This window comes from Staurois parvus, unplaced genomic scaffold, assembly GCF_062004578.1.
Source record: "Staurois parvus isolate SC_StPar_1 unplaced genomic scaffold, SC_StPar_1.0 ptg000019l, whole genome shotgun sequence".
NCBI classification, from domain to species: domain Eukaryota; kingdom Metazoa; phylum Chordata; class Amphibia; order Anura; family Ranidae; genus Staurois; species Staurois parvus.
Window position 1 is genome coordinate 23,139,147 of NW_028317815.1, and position 18,399 is coordinate 23,157,545.

Genomic DNA, 18,399 nt, shown 5'->3' on the forward strand with positions numbered 1-18,399 from the left:
TTTTTTTGTCAATTTTTTGATTATAGCACATATAGCACAAAAAATAAATGTAGAGGTGATCAAATACCACCGTAAGAAATCTAGTTGTGGGGGAAAAAAAGGCCATAAATTTAATTTATATACAGCGTTGCATGACCATGCAATTGTTAGTTAAAGTAATGCAGTGCCGTATTGCAAAAAAATGGCCTGGTCAGGAAGGGGGGTAAATCCTCTGGAGGGCAAGATGGTTAAGAGACCTTATTACAAATTGTTTTGGAATGCTTTTTAACTGCTTTCCCGCCGCCCTATAGCAGATATACTGCTACAGGGCGGCAGGGATGATCAAAATCACGTGTGTATATATATATACACGTGATTTTGCATTTCCGGGTAGGGGGTGTGCGCCCTAGCCTGTCAATCACTGGGTCCTGGCCGGTGATTACCCATCACCAACGGCGAGGAGGACTGTTTTGTTTACGAACAGTCCTCCTCCCTGTCATCTCAGACACCCTGCACATCTTTGATAGCCCCTCATGTTAACCCCTTTTTGCTCAGTGCCATTAGTACAGTGTCGGTGCTTTTTTTTTTTTTTCCAGCACTTTTCACTCTATTGGTGTCACTAGGGATGTCAGTATCAGAATGTCTGCCGCAGTCCCTCTATAAGTCACTGATCGCCGCCATTACTAGTGAAAAAAAAAAAATGTCCAGTATCTATACCGCCATTTGTAAACGCTATAACTTTCAAGTAAACTAATTAATTTACACGTATTGGGATTTTTTTTTTAGCAAAGACATGTCACAGAATACATTTTGCTCACAATTTATGACGAAATGTGATTTAAATTTTTCTACTGGACATGTTTAATAGGAGAAAGTGAAAAATATTGGGGTTTTTTTTTTCTCAAAATTGTCTCTTTTTTTTTTTATAGTGCAAAAAATAAAAAACGTACAGGCGATCAAATACCACCAAAAGAAAGCTCAATTCGTGGGAAAAAAGGACATGCAGTGCATCCAGAAAGTATTCACAGCGCTAAATGTGCACATTTTGTTATGTTACAGCCTTATTCCAATATGGATTAAATTCATTTTTTTCCTCAACATTCTACAAACAAAACCCCATAATGACAACATGAAAGAAGTTCGTTTTGAAAACTTTGCAATTTATTAAAAATAAGAAACAAAAACCCCACATGTACATAAGTATTCACAGCGTTTGCCATGACACTCAAAATTGAGCTCTGGTGCATCCTGTTCCCATTGATCATCCTTTAGATGTTTCCACAACTTGATTGGAGTCCACCTATGGGAAATTCAGTTGATTGGACATGATTAGGAAAGGCATAAACCTGTATATATAAGGTCTCACAGTTAACAGTGCATGTCAGAGCACAAACCAAGCCATAAAGTCCAAGGAATAGTCCGTAGACCTCCGAGACAGGATTGTATCAAGGCACAGATCTAGGGAAGGATACAGAAAAATTTCTGCAGCATTGAAGGTCCCAATGAGCACAGTGGCCTCCATCATCCATAAATGGAAGACATTTGGAACCACCAGGAATCTTCCTAGAGCGGGCCTCGCCGGCCAAAATGAGCGATCAAGGGAGAAGGGCCTTAGCCAGGGAGGTAACCAAGCATCCTATGGTCACTCTGAAAGAGCTCCAGCGTTTCTCTGAGGAAAGAGGAGAGGCTTCCAGAAGAACAACCATCTGTGTAGCACTCCACCAATCAGGTCTGTATGGTAGAGGACCAGACGGAAGCCACTCCTCAATAAAAGGCAAATGGCAGCCTGCCTGGAGCACCTGCAGGACTCTGACCGTGAGAAACAAAACTCTCTGGTCTGATGAAACAAAGATTGAACTCTTTGGTTTGAATGTGAACCGTCATGTCTGGAGGAAACCAGGCACTGCTCACCACCTGGCCAATACCATCCCTACAGTGAAGCATGGTGGTGGCAGCATCATGCTGTGGGGATGTTTTTCAGCGGCAGGAACTGGGAGACTAGTCAGGATTGAAGGAGAGATGAATGCAGCAATGTACAGAGACATCCTTGATGAAAACCTGTTCCAGAGCGCTCTGGACCTTAGACTGGGGCGACGGTTCATCTTTACACTTGACAACGACCCTAAGCACACAGCCCACACCACAAAGGACGTGCCAACTTTGTGAATTTCCTGGAGTGGCCCAGCCAGAGCCCAGACTTGAACCTGATTGAACATCTCTGGGTAGATCTGAAAATGGCTGTGCACCGATGCGCCCCATCCAACCTGATGGAGCTTGAGAGGTAATGCAAAGAAGAATGGGAGATATTGCCCAAATATAGGTGTGCCAAGCTTGTAGCATCATACTCAGAACGACTTGAGGCTGTAATTGGTGCTAAAGGTGCTTCAACAAAGTATTGAGCAAAGGTTGTACTTATGTACATGTGTTTTTTCCTTTTGTATTTTTAACTAATTGCAAAGATTTCAAAACAAACTTCTTTCACGTTGTTATGGGGTATGGTTTGTAGAATGTTGAGTAAAAAAAATGAATTTAATCCATTTTAGAATAAGGCTGTAACATAACAAAATGTGGCAAATGTTAAGCGCTGTTAATACTTTCTGGATGCACTGTAAATTTCATTTTTGTGCAGCGTTTCATGACCGCGCAATTGTCAGTTACAGTAATGCAGCGCCGTAACGCAAAAAGTGGCCTGGTCAGGAAGGGGGGTATGTGGTTAGGTTTTTGTTTTGAATGTTTATTTTTTCTGTTTCAGAATTATCCATGAAGCTGGCTACTCAGAAGAGGAATGTAAACAGTACAAAGCTGTGGTATACAGTAACACCATACAGTCCATTATTGCCATTATTAGAGCTATGGGCAGATTGAAGATCGATTTTGGTGATCCAGCCAGAGCTGTAAGTACTGCCAATTTGTGGATGCTGCAATGAAAGGTTAAGCCTTACCAAAGCTGATATTTCAGTTTTTGTGTTTGCGTCAATAAGTTGAGTTACAATGAATCCTTTCTTGCTATGAATTTCACTTTTTAGGAATTTTACACCTCTGTATCATATATTACAGTGGGTCAATCAGGGGGTTGAAACACATCATTTGGCTCTGTAAAACTCCTAGCTGTTGAGTAGAGCTGGAAGTTTTGCAGGCTGATAGTCTGTCAGTGGTGTTCTGAAAAATATATGTAAAGCAAAAAAAAAAAAAAGTGCGTGTTTTCAGCTTTTCAGAAAAGGAAAACATTTGCGGGTGTTTTTGTTTTTTTTTTTTGTTTTTTTTAGAGTTTTTAAAGTGGTTGCATACCCTTACATATACCCAGTGAAGTGACGATCCTAAGGTGATCAGAGAAACAAATCCTCCTGCATAAATTGTACCTGTTTATCTGCAGTGTTCTTTTTTCTATATCCGTTCAAAGTCAAGAATTTATACAGCTTACAAATGGTGAAGTGCTAAGCAAATATCCAAAGTGCAATATTAATATATATCAAACTTTAAATAAATTAAGGCTGTGCTAAAAATCTAAATCCATATATACGTTAAAAAAAAAGTGCAATATGAAATACATAAACACTCCAGTGATTGATATGAGATAACAATCAATATAATCAAAGTGATACCGGAAGTACGTCACGGCGCTCTACGCGTTACACCACGGTGTACACGTGGCTTCTTCAGGATCCAGTGACGTACTTCCAGTGGAGAGCGGAGACGCACTTCTAGTTCCTGCCCGACGCCATCTTGGTACACCTTTATCCCCTAGTACACCCATAGCACATGGGAAACAGCAAGAGTGTACAGGAAGCAATGTGAGTGTCCATCTGTTTGGTGTTTTTTATACTTATTAAACAGTATTGCACTATGGAGGTCTCTTTTGTTTATTCCTCCATATACATCCACTTAACTTGAGTCCTATGGTACGGAGTATTTAGTTGAGAGACGCTAGTCGCTGAGTGGAATCGTAGTGGAGCCAGAGGAGCCAAATGTGAAATCCGTCCAGTTGTGGGATACCTAAAGTGCTTTGGCCCCGAGGGGTCGAGGCTAGGAGGCACTCTAGCCATTCAAGGATTATCTCATTAGAGTGTCACCAAGAGCACTTATATACAGTTGCAAGAAAAAGTATGTGAACCCCTTTGGATTACGTGGAGTTTTGCATGAATTGGGCATAAAATGTGCTCTGAACGTCATCTAAGTCACAACAATAGAAGAACACAGTCTGCTGAACATAATACTACACAAACATTAGATGTTGCCATGGTTTAATTGCACATAACATGTAAACATTCACAGTGCAGGGAGGAAAAAGTATGTGAACCTTTGGACTTAATAACTGGTTGACCCTCCTTCGGCAGCAATAACCTCAACCAAACGTTTCCTGTAGTTGCAGCTCAGACCTGCACAACGATCTGGAGTAATTTTGGACCACTCCTCTTCACAAAACTGTTTCAGTGTAGCAATATTCTTGGGATGTCTGGTGTGAATCGCTCTCTTAAGGTCATGCCACAGCATTTCAATCGGGTTGAGGTCAGGACTATGACTGAGCCACTCCAGAAGGCGTATTCTGTGCTGTTGCAGCCATTGTTTTGTTGAATTACTTGTATGCTTTGGGTCATTGTCCTGTTGCATCACCCATCCTCTGCGGAGCTTCAGTTGGTGGACAGATGGTCGTACCTTTTCCTGCAAAATGTCTTGATAAACTCTGGAATTCATTTTCCCATCAATGACAACAATCCCTCCAGGCCCTGAGGCAGCATAGCAGCCCCAAACCATGATGCTCCCTCCGCCATGTTTCACAGTGGGGATGAGGTTTTGATGTTGGTGTGCTGTGCCTTTTTTTCTCCACACATAGTGTTGTGTGTTCTTCCCAAACAACTCAATCTTGGTTTCATCTGTCCACAGTATATTTTGCCAGTAGTGCTGTGGAACATCCAGGTGCTCTTTTGCAAACTTCAAACGTGCTGCAATATTCTTTTTGGACAGCAATGGCTTCTTCCGTGGTGTCCTCCCATGTACTCCATTCTTGTTTAATGTTTTCCTTATTGTAGATGTGTCAACAAAAATGTTAGCATGTGCCAGAGATTTCTGTAGGTCTTTAGCTGACACTCTGGGATTCTTCTTTACCTCATGCAGCATTCTGCGCTGTGCTCTTGCAGTCATTTTTACAGGACGACCACGCCTAGGGAGAGTAGCAACAGTGCTAAACTTTCTCCATTTGTAGACAGTCTGTCTTACTGTGGACACATGAACATCAAGGCTTTTGGAGATACTTTTGTAACCCTTTCCAGCTTCATGCAAGTCAACAATTCTTGATGGTAGGTCTTCTGAGAGCTCTTTTCTGCGAGGCATGGTCCACATCAGACAGTGCTTCTTGAAACCAGTAAACCCAAAACAGGTGTGTGTTTTTTAAGGGCAGGACAGCTGTCAGCAACACATCCAATATCATCACACTGATTGGAGTCAAGGTTGGCTCACTCCTGGCTCCAATTAGCTCTGGGAGAAGTCATTAAGCTAGGGCCTCACATACTTTTTCCTCCCTGCACTGTGAATGTTTACATGTTATGTGCAATTAAACCATGGCAACATCTAATGTTTGTGTAGTATTATGTTCAGCAGACTGTGTTCTTCTATTGTTGTGACTTAGATGACATTCAGAGCACATTTTATGCCCAATTCATGCTAAACTCCATGTAATCCCAAGGGGTTCACATACTTTTTCTTGCAACTGTATTTTGGAATGAAGAAGTGAAGCGCTTTGTATTACTTTGGGCACATTCATCATTTGCACTATTTAGTAACACTATTGTGGACTGCATCTGATTATATAATTTTTTTTTATTTTGAGCACTAGCCACTTTTAATACCTGGAGAGTGGGATCACTGTTTTCTCTTTACTGCATTTATCTGGATAGCCACAAGGTTGGCAGACCAGGCATTTGATTTTTGCACTTTATACATTGTTATATATATTTATTAAGCATGTATCACTTAGATTATATTGATTGATATGAGATAACAATCACTGGAGTGTTTATGTATTTCACATTGCACTGTTTTTTTTAACGTATATATGGATTTAGATTTTTAGCACAGCCTTAATTTATTTAAAGTTTTATATATATTAATATTGCACTTTGGATATTTGCTTAGCGCTTCACCATTTGTTGGAATATCCTGTGGTATAGGGAATAGGTGATAGCTGCTGGCACAGTTATTAGAAGTGTTGAGCGCAGGAGGATTTCTTTATAATTTATAAAGCTTGTCTGAGCTTCCAGGAAACGGGGCAAAGAGCTGAAATTACACTCTGCATTTACACTCTGCATAGGAGGGAAGGAACAGGCCCCCTTCCACCTCCTCCTTCTTACAGCAAACATAGATGAGGCTGTCAATCACAGGCTGTGTTCTGGAGATCCCTCCCCTGTCACTTTTTTTTTTTTTTCTTGGTATCAGGAAAACTTGTCGGTAGTGACTCCTGCAGATAGCAGAGGAACAAATCAGAAAACAGAAATTACATTTAGTGCTCTGGATTGAGACAAATACACACTATAGAGGGATAGGCTTTGTTAAAATGTAATGTCTGAGGTTTACAACCACTTTTAAAGCAAGTCTTTGTATAAATAGTGTTTAAATAGTATTTAAATAGAATTCTAAAAAAACAAAATGGTTGTCCCATGTGAAAATAAATATACTACACTATAGTGGTTTCTATGTGGCTTTGTGTTCACCCTATAGATTAAATACAGCAGTACAGTGAATCTTTAATCTATAGGTCAATGTATGAAGGTGAAGATCCATCTAGAATCGTGTGCGTGATGATGCACATTAACATATGAAACGGCTTGCAGCAGCAGAAGTATGTTTGATTATTAACATTGGTGTGGAAGAGATTTTGGAATGGTTTGTTTGCACCTTTGAGAGACTACACATACTAAATATTGGTTTATTTATCTGTGTGATATAATTGTGGCTGATGTCACATTCATAGATATGGTAACACATGCTACTTGATTTTTCAGCAGCACAACACATTTTTCTGTTTTAGTATTTAAATAGATCATTTTACCAACTTTAAAAAATGATTGATAAAAACACAAACTCAGGATTTTTAAAAGCTTACTTGCAGTGTTTTTTCTTCCCACAAATGACTGTTCTAGGACAAATCTGTTCCCTAGCACAAGCCCTGTCCATCTTTGCATGTCATAGCTCTCTCCTCTTCTAGGACTGTTTATTCTCTGTGCTCTCCCAACTCCTCCGCCTCTCCCCTCACTTCCCTATATAATCTTTTATATAGCAGCCTGGGTGGTAGCTAAAGGAAGTACTATATATCAGGGGTAGGCAACCTTGGCACTGCAGCTGTGGGGAAACTACAAATCCCATCATGCCTGTCAAACTGGTAGGAATTAGTAGTTCCACAACACCTGGCGTGTCAAGGTTGGCTTCCCTTGCTATAGAATGTTGTTTAAGTGACAGCTCATAGTCTGTTGAGGTTGCTGAAATCACATCCATTATAACAGCAGCAGTCTCAGGGCTTTTGAGTATCTACACGGGGGGGTTTACAGATCAATGACATACATAAAATACATTCAATGCAGATGTAATCTTGTGTAAAGATTTTTTATTTTTTTTTGATGAATAATCCGGGGACAGGGTTTAATTAAAGTGGTAGTAAATGATTAACGTGTTACTAAACCCAGGAGCTTGCATTCACTTTGTCTGGTTTCCCACAGTACACGGAACATGGAAATGCAATTATTTTAGTAAACTGCTAAATACCTTTTCTCATCAATAGTTAAAGCAGTCTTGTGACTTCTATCAGTGTTCAGCCAAACACTAGCTAAAGCTTGTAGGAGGAGTTTTCTTTCTGCTCTAGGAGGATTCAAAACCCCCTGACCTCTGTCTGGACAGTGCTGATTGGCCCTGTGCTGATGACATGCACTCTCCCAAGAAAAAAAAACCCCTCTAGTAATACACACCAAACAGAGCATGTGGAAATGACTACCATTCAGTCTGTTTTATAAGGAGATAAGAGGTGGTCACCTAAACAAGGGGAGGAACAGGGCAATCAGGAGAACAAATGGCTTTTTTACACAATGCAGAGGATTAACCCCTTAGGTTCCACAGTGACTATAACAAGCATGCTATACTGCATATACAGACTGATTTTACTGTTGTGGGTTTAGTAACACTTTACAAAAAACAAACCTTGCAAGGTAAAGGCATAATGTGCTAGTATGCATTGCATACTAGCACATTATGAAAGACTTACTTTAAAACGAAGCCCTCCAGAAGCACACAGTCACCGCTGCAGAAGTTACCATCTTCATCCGGTCTTCCTTCCCAGTTAACAGGCTGGCCGATCTGCAATGACGTCACTTCCATGCGAGTCCCGGGTGCGGCACAGAGCTCTGAGCGAACGGCAGGTGTATACTGTTCCTTCAGAGTGCATGCGCAGGTGACATCACCGACCGCTGCTCCCTGGAATATCTTCTAAATGGTGAACGTTTAGGAGATAATCATTTATCTTACCAGTAAACTTTATTATAAACTTACCTGTAGGTAAAAAAAGAAAAACCAAAAGAAGAAACAAAACCCAGAGTTTACTAACACTTTAATATGAATTGCTATTCGTTTTCAAGAACACTTTGTGCATATCTGCAGCCTGTCTGTATGTACTTTTGAAACTCCACGGTGGTTTTTGCCATTTGGTACTGTATTCAGCTGTCTAAATGTAAGAAATGCTTGAACTGTTGGTTGACAGCACAGTCCTTTGAGTGTCCTGCATGCTGTACAGATGTCCAGGCTCCGGCTTGTAGCTGAGCTGCGACACACCCATATTCTTCAGTCTTAATCTGCGGATTTCTGTGCATTAAAAAAAAACAAGTCCAAGCCAAAACATGGCTGTGCCAGCAAGGCTCTCTTAGAATTTATTATCTTAATACTATGCCAAAATGATGTGAATGACCTAACAGAACGAGACGGTTACCTCCGGTGTTTGTGTTCATCCAGCCACTTTAATTTCCTCTGTATTACCAGCAGGCTAGACCCAATCTATATCAGTGCTAATAACATTGATTCTGCCTTTTTAATTTTAGCAATTCTTCATCACATTTATCTGAAGCTGTCAAGTCTATTGTGTACACTTCTTTCTACAGTTAATATTGTTAAAGCAGAACTTCATTAAAAAAAAAAAAATTCCCATGCAGTGGGGCTGTGCCCGCACTTCATGGGTTAACTGCTCGTTATGTCCAGGAGTGCACAGAAAGGCTATACTTGCCCAATCCGGCAATTGTCCAGAAAACGGCTCTCCTCCACATCCAGTGGTGGAATGTTCCTGCTGTCCTCACTTCCAGAGCCGTTCTGTGGGCATCATGACGTCAGGAACAGTCCATGCACAAGACCGCTAACGTGAGGGGGCAGGAGTGGCAGGGACCAGTCATGCTCGTGTATATATCTGCTCTGCAAACCCCTAGACAAAACGAGCAATTAACCCGTGCAGTATGGGAACAGCCCCAATGAATAGAAAATGTTTTTTTTTTCCTTCGGAGTTCCCCTTTAACTATTGTAAGTTATGGCATAGTCTGCATTACTTGACTATGCATTTCCTGGCATGTGTGTCTTTGGGTCACAAGGACAATACAGTTTATTTCAGTTCTTGACCACCGTCCTACTGTATCAGGCAAAGTATAGTAATGCCTGGTTTACATTAGTGCAAATTCAGATGCGACTTGAGTCGCACAGTATTGCATGACAAATGGAATCACTTTGTTTTGTTTTCAATTGTGCCCATTCACATCAATGCGACTCAGCACGGAGATAATTGTATCACAATTGTAAAATTGTATCACAGCAGTGTGAAGCTAAGCCTAAATCTGCTGGTGAACTTACCAGTTTCTGTTCATGTTTTCTGGAATCCTAAATAGAAATGTTTTTGATACTGAAAATAATTTAGTTGTTTTATCACGTACAGTGGATAGAAAAGTCTACACACCCCTGTTAAAATGTCAGGTTTCTGTGATGTAAAATAATGAGCCAAAGATAAATCATTTCAGAACTTTTTCCACCTTTTAATGTAACCTATAATCTGTACAACTCAGTTGTACAACAAACTGAAATCTTTTAGGTGAAGGAAAGTAAAAAGAAAAAACTAAAATAATATGGTTGCATAAGTGTGCACACCCTTAAACTAATACTTTGTTGAAGCACTTTTTTATTTTAATACAGCACTCAGTCTTTTTGGGTATTAGTCTATCAGCATGGCACATCTTGACCTGGCAATATTTGCCCACTCTTCCTTGCAAAAACACTCTGAATCTGTCAGTTTGCGAGGGCATCTCCTGTGCACAGCCTTCTTCAGAGCACCCGCAGATTTTTGATCGGATTCAGGTCTGGGCTCTGGCTGGGCCATTCCAAAACTTTATCTTCTGGTGAAGCCATTCCTTTGTTGATTTGGATGTATGCTTTGGGTTGTTGTCATGCTGAAAGATGAAGTTCCACTTCATGTTTAGCTTTCTAGCAGAAACTTGAAGATTTTATGCCAGTATTGACTGGTATTTGGAACTGTTCATAATTCCCTCTACCTTGACTAAGGCCCCAGTTCCAGCTGAAGAAAAACAGCCCCAAAGCATGATTCTGCCACCACCACGCTTCACTGTGGGTATGGTGTTCTTTTGGTGATGTGCAGTGTTGTTTTTGTGCTGAACATATCTTTTGGAATTCTGGCCAAAAAGTTCAACCTTGGTTTCATCAGACCATAGCACGTTTTCCCACATGCTTTGAGAGGCTTCAGTGTTTTTGTATGTTTTTGCAAAATTTAGCCGGGCTTGGATGTTTTTCTTTGTAAGAAAAGGCTTCCGTCTTGCCACTCTAACCCATAGCCCAGACATATGAAGAATGCGGGAGATTGTTGTCACATGTACCACACAGCCAGATATTCTTGCAACTCCTTTAATGTTGCTGTAGGCCTCTTGGCAGCCTCCTAGTCCAGTTTCTCTTCTTTTCATCAATTTTGGAGGGACGTCCAGTTCTTGGTAATGTCACTGTTGCACCATATTTTCTCCACTTGATGATGACTGTCTTTACTGTGTTCCATGGTATATCTAATGCCTTGGAAATTCTTTTGTACCCTTCCCCTGACTGATACCTTTTTAACAATGAGATCCCTCTGATGCTTTGGAAGCTCTCTGCGGACCATGGCTTTTGCTGTAGGATGCGACTAAGAAAATGTCAGGAAATATCTACTAGAAAGCTGAACTTTATTTGGGGTTAATCAGAGGCACTTTAAATGATGGCAGGTGTCTACTGACTCCTATTTAACATGATTTTGAATGTGATTGCTTAATTCTGAACACAGCTACATCCCCAGTTATAAGAGGGTGTGCACACTTATGCAACCACATTATTTTAGTTTTTTATGTTTACTTCCCAGTCTAAAAGATTTCAGTTTTGTTTTTCAATTGAGTTGTACAGTTTATAGGTCACATTAAAGGTGGATAAAGTTCTGAAATGATTTATCTTTGGCTCATTTTTTTTACATCACAGAAACCTGACATTTTAACAGGGGTGTGTAGCCTTTTTATATCCACTGTATGTATTAACTGCTTCAGTGAAACTTGAGCAAAATGTTATTTTGTCCCCATTCTAGACGTCTAATGCTTGTCTTGCCATTGTATTGCTTTGTACAGGCTTATGCAAATTCAAATTTTGTAAACCGCCACCAGTAAAAAAAAAAAAATAAAAAAATTTGACGCCCTGAACCACGTCTTTTATAGTTTCTTTCTAGCCTTTTGCTACATCATTTAAATAGGACAGATGTAATGGTGGAATGAGAAAAGCAGGGGGTCGGTTCTTCCATAACAGCATACTAATATCCGTTAGTCCACTGGTTTGCAACCACAGTAAATATTCTGATGGGGTTATACTTGGTTTGATATATAAACTGTTAATGCTAGGAGTTGGTGTGCAGTTTCATTATACAGTACACAGCCAGGCATTGCGGTATTGCACCAATCTACTGCTCTTATTTTGTCCACAGTCTGGTGTTACAAGAACCCCTGCTTGTCTAAAGCCATACATACGTCAATTTAATGGGCAAGCTGATTGTACCCATAACTTGGGTGCAAACAGGCTGTCAGATGTTTTGCATTCAATTAGGCTAGGTTGACACCTGTGCGGCCGTGCCATTCATTTGAATGGGCTACCTTGCCCTGGGACACGCAACAAAGAAGTCCCTGCACTATTTTTTTAAATCGCAGTCCGCATGGGAACTGAGGTTCCCAGTACAGTTGTTATTTCCGGTGCGGACAGTATACCATTAGGATTAATAGCACCTGCCCGCTGGTCTCGCATTTCTCTGTGCGGGTGGCTGCGGCTGCCGGTATTTTTGCGAGTCCCTCAGCCTTCCTGCTGGTAGCTATAGCATCTAGCAATAATCGTTGTCTTATGCCAGCTAGAAGAACTTTCACTCACAGTGGAAGGAAAGAAAATCGAGTAATCTGTGAGCTGCTTTAGTGAGCAATTGTCACACTACTTGGGGGGTGGGGGGGTAGTGCCAGGAGGTTTCTAACCTTCGTCGATCAAATTTATTCATACCCATCTCAAAGTAAACTCGCAGAGCTACATCGGGGCTGGGTTCGGGAGATTTTCAGAGAACTCACTCTAAAGTGTATCACTAGCAAGAACTTTGTTGCTTTGGGGAACTGTTAAAACTTTTGGCATATTTGTTTAATCGTGTCCCATTGGGGCAAATACCTTCACTTTCTGTCCCAGAGTTTCAACAGTGAACATCTCTTTTAGGCTCCATTCACACTAGGATTACGGAACCTTTTTTTGGGCACAGAGCGTCCCACGATATTGTTTGCGCTTGCGTGCCGAAAAACGTGCTGTGATTGTGGCAAAAACGCCCTGCGTTTTCAGGTGCCATTGAAATGGATGGCACCTGAACACGCGATCATGTGGTTTCACACTTTTAAATGCGTTTTCAAATTATGGGCAGAATCGCAGTGATTCTACCTGCAATTTGAAAAACCCTACTGTGAATGCTCCATAATGAAGGCTCACCCAGACAAATAGAGAGAGGACATTTCCCCAGCAGGGACACAATAAAAACCTGAAGAAGTTTTGTAACTTTTTCCTAATATATCAAAATGAGTGTGTTTGGCTGGATCTTTTTCTTTAAAATATTTTTTGCCCTGATTTTTAGATTTTAAGTGCTATGCAGTGATTCTGTTTTGTTGCTCTTTCTCATAATAAGTCTGAATTAGATGACTCTCTGAAACCATGCTGTTTCCGTTGTGTTTGCTGCCTCTAGTGGCAAATCTACATATTTCTATATTACAATAACAAAAATATGTAAGGGTAAAAATTTGAACATCACATAAATGTTAAGGTAAATTATTTTTGTTATATATAAAATGTGTGTTTATGTATAAAGTCAGTGCGTTGCTATATTATTATAAAACAATATTAATGCTATGTGACTAAATAGAAAATTATGGAGATTGCTGCAACCACTCACCAAGTGTACTCTCACTAAAATATATATATATATAAATATAAATGTGGTGCGCTAGCTCCTCAAAAAAGAAAAAAACAAAATAATAAACATAAGTCATCAAATCTATCAAAAAATAGTATCCCAGTCTCAAATATAATGTCCTAATAGTTTTTTATGAGGTGTCTGGCATCCGCTTCGAAAACATTTTTCTTTCCTTTGTGAGTACTCTCCCTGCTTACTTTATAATTGGACCTACCTAATAGCATAGGTCATATGAGCTTGTGGTTACATTTTTTCTTTCATGCTGCAGCTAGGTTCTAATAGATTCTAATAAAGAAGAACCTTGCTTTTCATGGGTTTTACACTATGGATTAGTCTGGATGGAGTCCGGTCTCTTAATCACTTGCCTACCGGGCACTTTTACCCCCTTCCTGCCCAGGCCAATTTTCAGCTTTCAGCACTGTTGCACTTTGAATGACAGTTGCGCAGTCATGCAATACTGTACCCATATGATATGTTTATCATTTTTTTCACACAAATAGAGCTTTCTTTTGGTGGTATTTAATTGCCACTGGGTGTTTTATTTTTAGCTCTATAAACAAAAAAGGCAAAACATTTGAAAAAAGTGTTTCTTTGTTTTTATTATAAAATATTGCAACCAGGTAATTTTTCTCCTTCATTGATGTGTGTTGATGAGGCTGCACTGATAGGCAGCACTGATGGGCACTGAGGAGGTGGCACGGATAGGCAGCACTGACTGTCGTTACTGCTGGGCGCAACTGCTTGTACAGCACTGATGGGTGGCACTGGTGGGAGGCACTGCTGGGTGGCACTGCAGGGCACTGATCATCAGTGCCGATCTGCTCTGTGACAGTTGCCGGCTATCGGACGTCATATGACTCCTTCCCAGAACTGGACAACCGCGCTGTAGCTGTCATTCGGCTATAGCGTAGTTAGCAAGTGGTTAAAGGGACAATACATGGGAAGTGGTCACTAAAGGACAGAGGTGGATGAGCAGAGATTGACCAACTTAAAAGTACATGTGGCCTATTTATTGTAGGTCAATGAAGAAAGTGAGTGCATAGCACATGTATTGGTGGTGGGAAGTACACGAATAATTACACAACTTGAGCATTGCTGGGTTTAGGAAGGATTGTTGTTTCTGAACACTGGAACACTTGGTGTGGAGCACGGTGAAACGTGATTTATTGTGAGTGCACATGGTAATCGTAATTATTATTTTTGCCTAAACGATGTTGCACTATGAAATGTTTTTTGGAATTGTACTGCACATTTGGAGTGACAAAGTGAAGATATTTTTGGAGGAAACCTAGCTGCAGCATGAAAGAAGAAAATCTTAACCACAAGTGCATTTGACCTATGCTATTATGTAGGTCCAATTGTGAAGTGAGCAGGGAGAGTACTCACAAGGGAAGAAAATTGGTTTTGAAGCGGATGCCAGACACTTAATAAAGCACTATATTAGGACATTATATATGTGACTGGGACACTATTTTTGATAGATTTTATTTGTGGACTTATGTTTATTATTTTGTCTTTTGAGGAGATAGCACACCACGTTTTATATTTATATATTTTTTTTGTGTGTATGTATGTTTACTGAACAAAAACTATACTTTCCATATGAGGCAGGTTAAATGAAATTTCTGCCTTTAGTATAGCTGTGATATCTGCTGAATAGCTCATTGATTGCTTCCACTTCTTGGAATTGCTCTTAAATATATTTAAGTATAGTGCAATTCATTTAAAAGGCTTCCTTATCCAGAAAAGCCAGGTTACTTTTCTTTAACAAGGACAATACACTTCGCATATTGTGTATATGTTTTTTTCTATTTAAAGACTATTTTTTTTATCCCTTTTTAAAATTCACATTCTTTTTGGACAGGATGATGCTCGTCAACTTTTTGTACTGGCTGGAGCTGCAGAAGAAGGCTTTATGACTGCTGAGCTGGCTGGAGTCATCAAACGCTTATGGAAGGATGGTGGGGTACAGGCCTGCTTCAACAGATCAAGGGAATATCAGTTGAATGATTCTGCAGCATAGTGAGTATTGCTAAAAGCAAGCAGCAACTTTGAGTGATTGTCCCTTATTGAGGTGAAGTCTGTCCATCAAAAGATCTTCACAGACAACTCACATAGGCTGTAAATGTGGATTCAGATATGTCCTACTCAACAAATAGGCTTTTGCTCTGACTTGTTACATATTGCATTTGCATAGAACTTCATTTATGTTGGTCATTTAATTTCTGATTACGTTTTTCTTACTACATATCTTCATACAAACTTGCTTGCTAAATTGTATTTGCCCATCATGTGGTGCTTCTTTCGCTATGTTAGCCCTATTGTGGTTTGTATTGTAACAATAATATAAGGGCGAATGTAAGTAAAGAGCAGTTAAGAAATAAATGGCTTGAGCTTTTGCTGATGTGTGATGGTTATGAAGAGCCCCAGGCAGAACATCTGTTATAAAACTGGTGGCAGAAAAGTGAGGTGCCAATACCTCAAATGTGCAGTGCTCACAGTTCTATTTTGTTTTTTAAAAATATATGCGTAAATGCAGTCCGATTTGCTATATGATGTATGTATTTTTTTTATTCCAGATATTTGTATAGAGCTTTACATACATTAATCACTTCCCGACTACCCTATAGCAGATATACTGCTACAGGGTGGCAGGGGTGTGCAAAATCTTTGTGTATATGCGTGATTTTGTGTTTTACGGGTAGGGGGGTGCACACGAGCCACATGATCATTCACATATTTCGCATGTAGTAAGCAATGATGTCAGAAGTGACATCTTGCTTACTACTCTGCATGTGATCACTGATTGGCCAATTAGTGACCACATGATCGGGACCTCACACAGAGGTCCTGTACAACGATCGGTGTTCCACTGTGTCCGGAGAACATGAGGGCACTGGTTCGTTGTGCTGCACGCTCCCAGGGAGTGGGCACAAGCAGGGGACAGGGAGGCCGTTTATAAACAGCTACCCGCCTCTGCACTGCTCCCGTCTGGCTGTTTATATACATGGGCCGGACGGGAAGTGGTTAAACTGAATGTTCAGTAGGGCTTTAACTCAATGCACAGTCTGCGGGGAGTTGTGCTGTCTGGCTTGGATGTTTGGATTCCAAGACTGGGCAAGCAAAACTTTTTTTGAAAGGTTTAGACCATTTACTGTGTAATTAGCCGGTTGCCTTGAGATTAGTATTTAAGGATTAGTAACCCTAAAATTCATGTTGATTCATGGAAAAACTCCTAGGAACATCAATGACCTTTGAGAACTTTGCTATTCAGGTGTGCTGGTTTAAAGTGCATTATGTCATGTGAACATGCGTTCTGCTAAGGAAACCCACTCAAATAACTGGGCTAATAATGCACCAGAACATGCAGTATGAAAAGAAGACATGCAGAATTGTTTCTGATGCAGCACACCACAACATACAGTAGTATGTTAGCCATGCATTGTGCTGCACTGCAACACATTGACTTAGTGCATTGTAATGTCATTCATTTGACTGCTTTCTGATCCGATCCACCCAAACACAAGAGGACATATCCCCATCTGTTTCCTTGTTTATTGTTTTTGGATCGGACCTGGAAGTAGGCGGATGTAAACAAACACAAGTCAGTTTACCCCCTACTGTTCATAAGAATGCACAGACCTTCCGATCAGGTTTGTCTGATAAACTGACAGGTGGACCTGATCGGATCGCTCCTGTGAAAGGGACCTAATTGTTTTGGATCTACTTTATCTTGGTTTTTGTTCTTACGTTTAAACGGATATCTTAGGTTTGTTTATATGCAACTGTAGACAAAAATTTGTTGGCAACCTTCCACAAACCACCCCCCCAAAATTTTCTCTGATAATTTGAAACTGTTAAAAATAAAATTTGGATCCGTTCTTGTTCATTCATATTTAATGAGAATTCAATTTTGCTAATATGTACAGCAGGTAAAATGGGTATTGAACACGTCACCATTTGTCTAGGTAAATATCTTTCTAAAGGTGCTATTGACATGACATTTTCACCACGTGTCGGTAACAACCCATGCAATCCATACATATAAAGAAACCAAAACAATAAGTTCAGAAATTTAAGTTATGTGTAATAATATTGAATGACACGGAACAATTATTGAATACATTAAGAGAGGGAGGTGCAAAAAGGTATGGAAATCCAAAAACACCAGCTGAAATCTGTCAGTAATTAGGAAGCAGTCCTGCCCCCTGTCAGTGCAGATTAATATCAGCTGGATCAGTCTTAACTGATGACCTATATATTACCAAAATTTCACACATCTCATGATGGGTCAAAGCAAAGAGCTCTCTCAAGGCCTTTGCAACCTTATTGTTTCAAAATATACTGATGGCATTGGTTACGGAAGGATTTCTAAACTTTTGAATGTTCCAGTGATCACTGTTGGGGCCATAATCCAGAAGTAGAAAGAACATAATTTCACCATAAACCAGGTGCTCCTTGCAAGATATCTGACAGAGGAGTGAAAAGAATTACCAGAAGAAATGTCCAAGAGCCAAGAACCACTTGTGGAGAGCTTCAGAAAGACCTGGAATTAGCAGGTACAATTGTTTAAAAAAAAAAAAAAAAAAAAAAACAGGCAATGCACTCAACCCCCATGGCCTGTATGCACGCTCACCACGCAAGACTCCATTGCTGAAGAAAAAGCATGTTGAAGCTCGTTTAAAGATTGCTGCACAACATTTAGACAAGCCTGTGAAATACTGGGAGAATATAGTCTGGTCAGAGGAGACCAAAATTGAACTCTCTGGGTGCCATAATACACACCATGTTTGGAGTTCAAATGGCACTGCACATCACCCCAAAAACACCATACCAACACAGAAATTTGGAGGTGGGAACATCATGGTGTGAGGCTGTTTTTCAGCATACGGCAATTTTCATATGAT

At 40.2% G+C, this 18,399-nt stretch overlaps 1 protein-coding gene across 1 annotated transcript in view; it reads left to right on the plus strand.

Moving 5' to 3' along the window:
• Positions 1-18,399, plus strand: part of LOC149472955 (guanine nucleotide-binding protein G(i) subunit alpha-1) — a 129,628-nt gene that overhangs the window by 68,291 nt on the left and 42,938 nt on the right. Inside the window, exons 3-4 of the mRNA XM_089685824.1 lie at positions 2,732-2,873; positions 15,357-15,514. Coding sequence (XP_089541950.1) covers positions 2,732-2,873; positions 15,357-15,514 — 300 coding nt within the window. The remainder of the gene's footprint in view (positions 1-2,731; positions 2,874-15,356; positions 15,515-18,399) is intronic.